General features: G+C 54.9%; 1 protein-coding gene across 1 annotated transcript in view; it reads left to right on the top strand.

Annotated features, from left to right (window-relative positions):
• The window catches only part of DOC2B (double C2 domain beta), a 38,007-nt gene that overhangs the window by 8,711 nt on the left and 21,536 nt on the right, over positions 1-7,760 (top strand). The window contains exons 3-5 of the mRNA XM_012555473.1: positions 3,905-3,984; positions 4,622-4,793; positions 4,972-5,155. Coding sequence (XP_012410927.1) covers positions 3,905-3,984; positions 4,622-4,793; positions 4,972-5,155 — 436 coding nt within the window. The remainder of the gene's footprint in view (positions 1-3,904; positions 3,985-4,621; positions 4,794-4,971; positions 5,156-7,760) is intronic.

The raw sequence follows: 7,760 nt of genomic DNA, 5'->3' as shown, positions 1-7,760 counted from the left end.
AATCCAGGGTGGAAAGGGGGAGAGTGCTGACACATTGCAGGGATTGCAACTAATGTCACAAAACAATTTGTGTATAAAATTTTTGAATGAAAAACTAATTTGTGCTGTAAACTTTCACCTAAAACATAATAAAATTTAAAAAATGTTCTAAATCCTACTTTGGTGAGTAGCGTCTGGGGTCTTAAAAGTTTTTGAGTGGCCATCTAAAATACAGCTATTGGTCTCCTTCTGTCCAGAGCAAAGGAGAGTGAAGAAAACTAAAGACTCAAGGAAACAATTAGTCCAAAGGACTAGTGGACCACAGGAACCACAGCCTCTACCAGCCTGAGACCAGAAGAACTAGATGGTGCCCGGCTACCACTACCTACCGCTGTGACCAGGATCACAATAGAAGGTCCTGCTTAGAGCGGGGGGAAAAAAAAATTAGAATAAAATTCAAATTCATAAAAAAGACCAGATTTACTTGTCCAAGAGAGACTGGCAGAACCCCTGAGACTATAGCCATTGAACAACTTTCTAACTTGGAAGTGAAGTCATTCCCGGAGATCACCTTTCAGCCAAATAATAGACCTGTGAATAAACAATAACGCCCGTGAGGAAAGTGCTCCTTAGAACAATCATCAATATGAGACCAAAAGGGCAACACCTGCCCAAAAGCAAAGATGAGAAGGCAGGAAGGGCAGGAAAACCGGACGAATGGAAATGGGGAATTCAGGGTGGTAATGGGGAGAGTGCTGACACATGGTGGGGAGTATGCAGCCTATGTCATGGAACAATTTGTGTAGAAACTATTGAATGGGAAACTAATTTGCTCTGAAAACCCCCACCTAAAGCACAGTTAAAAAAAAAAAAAACTACATGGATCACAACAGAATATTGTCTGATATAGTGCTGGAAGATGAGCCCTTTAAGTTGGAAGGCACTCAAAATACATAGTGGCCACAGCAGTGGACTCGAGCATACCAACGATCCCGAAGGTGGCCCAGGGCCAGGCAATGTTTCATTCTGTTGTACGCGGGGTCGCCATGACATGGAGCCAACTTGACGGCAACAACAACATTTCTGGTAAAACCTCCACTGGAGTTCAAAGAAATTCATTAATCACATCCTGGCAAAGCACTGGGCATGTTGTTACTTCCCAGGAAGTGGTTACAGGTGCTGTTTTTTGGCTGAGCAGCATCCCAGCCCTCCTCCTTACGCAAGAATTTCTGTAGAGCCAGTGAAAGGGGCTCCCTTTTCCTTCCTGGAACTGAGTCTCCCAGTGGGAAGCAGGCAGCCCCCTTCATCTCTGGGATTGGGAAATGGGCAGAGGTTGTGAAGTGTGTGTTTTTATACACTAGAATCACACCTAGTCCCGGCTCCTGTGAGCACTTGGAGAGCAAGTTGGCATGAATGGACCAGCCATGTGGGCTGGGCATCTGCTCTCTTCTGGTCTCATGGGTGTGGAAGAGGCGTTTCTGGGGCGAACAAGCCACGGGCAAGCCTGAACTGAACAGCAGAGTGATTTAGTGTCATGTAAAGCTAACTCCTTTGAGGAATAGTATCACAAAAGCATGGACTGGTGAATTTTGGGCCCATGGCTGTGTTGGTTGTTACAGACACGGTCATATACACTCATTTACAGCATTCTTACCTGCCTACCTGCATAGAAGGGAGCAAGGACATAGACAGCAGAAGGCCAAATACAGTTATCACTTACGCACTGCTCAAGGCCTACGAACTCTTAGTTTGAACACAGTTCTAACTCATATTCTCCCCTAGTTTCATAGAAGGAGCAATCAACTACTGAAAAGGAAGGAGAGCTGCTTGTGCTACCAGAGGCAAGTACACTGAAAGGGGATTCAAGCTGATGGCAAAGGAGGAGACAGAAAAAGAAACTCTCAGAGTGGCCACCTAGAACCACTTGGTGGAGGATGGTCTCACACCCCCTCAGTGTCCAGGCTGTGACTGTGACATACGTGAGCCGTTTGTGCCACCCAGGGACTCCACAGTATAGTGAGGTGGGCACTATTGCTGTCTCCATTTTACAGATGAGGAAACTGAGGCACAAAGCGGTTAGGTAAGCTGTCAAAGGTCTAACAGCAAGGAAGTGCAGAGCCCAGATTTGAACCCGGGGAGTAGACGTCAGAGAGCGAGTCTTGCAGCCCGTACTAGGCTGCTGCAGTCCAGGACGGAGAAATCGGGCTGTGGGCCTCACCCTGTGCCCGGAGCTAGGGAGCAAGACCAGCACGATTCAGCATACACATGAGCCTTAATGTGTCCATTTCTCTGCAGACCGGAGAAAGTTTGTCATGCCTGGGCCCCTGCACCAGACCAGGATCTGCACACTTTTTCTGTAAATGTTATTAGCTTTGCGGGCCATATGATCTGCTGCATCCACCCAGCTCTGCCTTTGCAGTGGGAAAGCTGCCATTGACAATCTAATCGAATGGGTGTGGCGGGATTTGGCCCTGGGGCCGTACTTCCATCTGAACCCAAGTTGGAAGCCCCTGGCCCAATAAACCAAAACCCTTTGCTGTTGAGTCGATTCCCATTCGTAGCGACCCTATAGGGCAGAGTAGAACTGCCCCATAGGATTTCCAAGGAGCAGCTGGTGGATTTGAACTGCCGACTTTCTGGTTAGCAGCTGAACTCTTAACCACTGCGCCACCAGAGCTCTGGCCTGATAAATAGAGCCCTTCAGATCCAGCCCTTCTCTCCTTCAGCATCACCCCAACCACTCAGCCCCCTATCCTGCCAGTTGCCTGTAGTTGCAGTACCCCCTCTTCCAGCCCCACTGAGCCTCTGGTGAACTCCTGCTCATCCTCAGGTGAAACATCACCTCCTCCAGGAAGCCGTCCTTGACTGCCCCAGTTGGCATCGAGGTCAAGTGTCCCTCCTTGGGCCTTGGGCCTCCTCCATAGCTCCTGGCTCACCAGACTCTTGTGGTGAATTCCTTTCACCTGTTCCTACAATTAGGCTGTGCTTTCCTTGTGCTGTTTCTTTCCTGTTTTGTTGATATTTTTATCCCTGGAGTCAAGCATATTGTAAATACTTGGTAAATCATGAACAAATGAATAAATGAGGTTCCAGTTGACTAGCCCAGCAGCTGGGAGCAGGACCTGGGCTTCTGAAGACATGCTGTGAATGTGTGTCTTGCTGGTTTGGGGACGGCCCCTGAGCTATGCCCCCACCCGCACCCCCGGCCTTCCCGCTGGGAGCCCCGTAGATGTGGAAGGCCACAGCAGCTGGGTGTGAGTGCCCCTGAGGGCAGCAGCTGTAGCCAATCATTGCTGAACCCTCTGCCCGGCTCTTGGGAATCCCTCGCTGCCTTTGAGAGGCTTGGGGACAGCAGCGTGAGGACCCAGCTGGCTCCTCACAGCATTCCCAGGGTCCCCAAGGGGCCAGAGAGGCCGGGGAGCCACAGCCCCGTGTGCTAGCAGGGAGATGGGAAAGTGGATCAGCCTGGCCAGTGACTGGGGCCTCTGCCTTCTCACAAAATCCTTGTGACATTTAACAGGCAAGGGAAACTGAGGCACGGAATCCAGACGGGCAGTTAGACAAGAGCAGGAACTACCTTAACTGAGTGCCAGTACATATGGACAGCACTCTGGCCCAGCCACGGGCCATGCAGCGCGGGGGCTAGGGGCCAGGTCTGGGGCCAACCACCTGAGTTTGAATCTTGGGCTACGTCCCCATAGCTGTGAGTGATCGACCTAACCTCTCTGAGCCTCAACCACTCATCTGGAAAGTGGGAGAATACTGCTCCCTTTCCAGGCTGAATGGATGGGAAGCAAGGGCAGAGAGTACCTGGCTCACAGTAGGGGCTCGCTTGGTGACAACCCCCACCTGGGGACATCCACCTGACCCAGGGTGAGGCATCTTCATGATGTGGCCAATGACCTGTGCTCCTATCTGCCCGCAGCCGCCCTGGGCACGCTGGACTTCAGCCTGCTGTACGACCAGGAGAACAACGCCCTTCACTGCACCATCAGCAAGGCCAAGGTAGGCCCACCGTCCCCATCCCACAGGCCAGGGTCCTGGAGCTCAGAGACTGGAGGACAGGGGGCAGAGAGCAGACAAGGGGCAGCCGGCTTCTCTTTTCAGCCCTCCCCCCGCCTACTTCCGGTCCAGGCTTTGTGGTTCTTTGTGTGGGGGTTGCAGGCCAGGGAGGGAATTTTTGCCTAAACCATCTCAGCTGCCCACCCACCAAAAAGCCCTGTGCAGCAAGGCACGTGGAGGAAGGAATAAGAACCAAGAAGAGGATGAGAGGTTGAAGGCCGGGGCGGGGCTTTCAGGGGACCGAGGCCAGCAGGGCCTGGTGGGGGGGCTGGGAGGCCGGAAGGAAGAGAAAGGGAGTGGGGGGTGGTATGTCTGTCCTGCAGGCCCAGAGGGAGGGGTGGATTCTGATGCCTCTGGGCCCCTAAAGTTCCCAGCACACAGGCCTCCTGGACTCCCCACCAGGGTGGGTGGGCACTGCTGTCCTGCTCTGGCCTCTGGCCCCACTGCTGTTGGGGATTAATCTTTTGGAGTGTCAGGGCCTGAGCCCAGAAGGCTGTCAGTACCTGCTTTCTGGGCTGGCCAAGCTTTCAGCCAGCATTCCCAGGGGCCGTGGGTGTTCATGGACCCACTGAGGCCCCAGCCAGGCCCCCTGGTGCTCACCTGTACCCTGACCCTTTGCCCTCCTCACCTGTGGCCCTGCACCTGGGCCAGCATCATCAGCTCTGTGTTCTCACCCATGCTGTTCCCTTCGTCCCCCACACCACATGGCTCCCTCTGGGAGGAAGGTGCCAAAGTTGATGTTCTCTCGCAAGGTAAGGACAGCCTGTGTGACCTGGTAGAACCTTCCAGACAAAGTGTGTGTGTTGAGCTGAGAGGTCCTGGGCCAGTGCAGCTCAGATCAAGGTGCTTCCTGCAGAGCTGGCTGGGCTCAGACCTCACCCTCAACCTGCAGGTTTCCCTCTGTCCCTCCCTCTCACTCTCCCATCTGAGGGGCTGCCCAGGGCTCTGTGCCCAACCAGAGGGACAAGCTGCCTGGTGCCATCCCAGGCTGTGCCCCCAACCCCACCTGGGCCACCAGAGCTGGCCTGCATGGGCAGCTATGGGCACTGTCCACAGTGAACCAAGCCCAGATTGGGCACCAGGAGGCCAGCACACTCCCGGCCCTCTCCTCTGGGTGCTTCCCAGGCCTTGCCCAGAGGGTACGAGCCTCCCTCGAGGGGCTCCAGATCTGCCCCTAGGTACCGAGCTGAGAATCTGGTGGCTGTGCCAAAGGCTGCAGGGCCCGGGCAGACCCCTTCTTTTCCCTCAACCCAGCTTCATAGAAGTTGTCCAGGCTTGGGGACTGGATGGGCACTGGCTGCCAGGCCACTCTGGCCAGAGCCCACCTCCTCCCCTTGCCCCAGACACCAGGCCCCTCCTTACGCTGTGTGCCCTGTCTTCCCTATCTGTATGTGTGCCTGTGTATGCCTGCATAGGTCTATGTGGATACGTGTGTGTGTGTGTGTGTGTGTGTGTGTGTGTACACCCACGATAGGTGTGTCAGTGGAGGCATTGAAAGTTGGAGAGAGGAGGACTCCGGGCCATGGTGGCTCCCCATTCTCCATTTCACTCTGTTTAGATACAGTTCTGTGGAGAAGGGGGCGGCAGGGCAGGGGATGAACGGGGGTGAGGGAGGAGGGTGGGGAGGAGCCACAGGGGAGGGGAAGGAGTGGGGAAGCTGAAGCAGAGCAGATAGGAGGAGCCCCTCAGGGGTCTCAGGAGAGGCAAGCTGCACCTGAGTCTGGACCCTAGGTTGGCCACCCTCTGGGTCTATAGACCAGCCTCAGTTTTCTCATCTGGTTGATGTGAGCATTAAGTGAGTTCACACACACACACACCCACACAGCCGTGCATGCACTCACACACACCCACATGCACGTGGATGCGCGGGCGTTCGTATCCAATGAGGGACCAGAAAACTCCAACAGCACAGCCTGCGCTGGGAGACATGTAACCTCTGTTTTGACTGTCCGGAAAGCTCCTCCCCTCCATGCTTCACCCACAGCAGTCCCGAAGAGGCCCAGGGAGGGGCAGGGGCAGGCCAGGCTTTTGTGGAAGGTCCTCCTCTCCAGGCTAGAGCTGCCCCTGCCCTGCGCCCCTCAGTGCCAGAAGCAGCCACGGCTCCCCTCCATCGCCTCCCACAAGAGGCATCCCCTGAACCGTGGGTTCAGCCTTTGCAGCTTTTGCAATAAGCTGGGGGTGGTCTGTGCGAAAGACCCCCCTAGCAGCCGCCTGACTGGAAAACAGCTTTCTGTCCTCCCCGCTCTTTCCATGAGACACAGCCCACGCAGAGGCTGTGTCAGGCTGCTGGTGGAGAGCCTGGGTTAGGAGTAGGGAGTTAGACATTGGGGCAGGGGCAGAACAGTGACGTGGTTTCCAGGCAGCACTCTGACCTCTTCTGCTTTTGGCCAAGAGTGTGGCCACCCAGGGTGCTCAGGGACTAGCCAGTTGGGATGGTGATGGTGGGGGATAATAGCAGGGGTTCTATCACAGCCCTGGGGTCCAGGAAGACAGAGCGGGCATCACCCCTCTGCCCTACCCTAGCCCCCAGGGGCATCCCAGGGGCCAGGAGCTGGGACCAGCAGAGCCCCTAGGTAAGCATGGCATGGCGGAAGGCCAGGTGGTGTAAAGATTTGCAAATGAAAAGTCAATAAATGTGACCCAGTGGAAACATTTTTAGCCACAGCAAGCACAGGCAAATTTACGAGAGTTGTAAAACAAGACGTAAGTCTTCAAAGATTGGCTGCTTGCGGCAGCCGTGCTCAAGCCGTGCCACCAGATGCCCCAGGGCCCCAAGATAACTACCTTTTGGACATTGGTGGGAAAGGGCGAGAAGCTGGGATGAGGCCTTGGGACGGAAAGAGCCACCTCGTTGCCATGGGTGCACACGGGGCCTCTGAGCCCCAAGAGCTCCAGGTGCAGCAGGACACCCCCACGCCAGCCCTCAGCCACTTCTCTGGCATCTCCCAAGGAGCCTGGTGTGTAGGGGAAGGGGAGTCCATGCCCTGCCTGCTAGGCCATAATGCTCATGCCAACTCTGGGAAGTTGAAATTATTGTTCCCTTTTACAGATGATAAAACTGAGTCTGGGGGTGAGGGGCGAAACAGCTCATCCAGCTAATAAGGGCAGGAGCTGAGATCTGAACCCAGGCCAGTCTGACTCCCAAACCTGTACCCTTTCCCCAGCAGCTTTGTTTGTGGAGAAATGGGTGATGGGAGCCCCCCTGTCATAAATCAGCCCCCAACTGGGAGCTGCTCCAAAGCCAGGTGGAGGTGGGGCGCCAGGAGAAGGGCTTTGGGTTCCCTTGGAGGTGGGCTGGTCACAGCAGCAGAGCTGCCTCTCCCCCACCTGGCTTGTGTAGAAAACTCATAGTTCATCTTTGAATAATGTCACAGGGCTGCCCCTGGGCCCCATGCAGGCCACACCTGGCTCCCTGCATCCCTGGGTGTCAGTTCCAAAAGCAAGCATGCAGTTTTCAGAAACAACAGCATGCTTGAGGTCAGCTAAGCCCCTGTTTACGGTTCCACTTGTTCCCTGGCTGGGCACATTTGATTGCTTTTTCCAAAGGACCTGAAAGCAAAGTTAGTCAGGGGTGCCATCTTGTGGAGAGACCCTCCGTGGCCGGCCAGCTGTGTGACCATCGTGACGAGGGCTGGCTGGGAGCTGTGGCAAAATCAGAGAGAATTGAGCTTGCTCCCCAACAGTCTCACAGAACATGAGACACCCCCTGTGGCTATAAA

This window comes from Trichechus manatus, unplaced genomic scaffold, assembly GCF_000243295.1.
Source record: "Trichechus manatus latirostris isolate Lorelei unplaced genomic scaffold, TriManLat1.0 scaffold00040, whole genome shotgun sequence".
Taxonomy (NCBI): Eukaryota; Metazoa; Chordata; class Mammalia; order Sirenia; family Trichechidae; genus Trichechus; species Trichechus manatus.
Note: the sequence above shows the minus strand (reverse complement) of the source record. Positions and strands in the feature narration are given on the sequence as shown.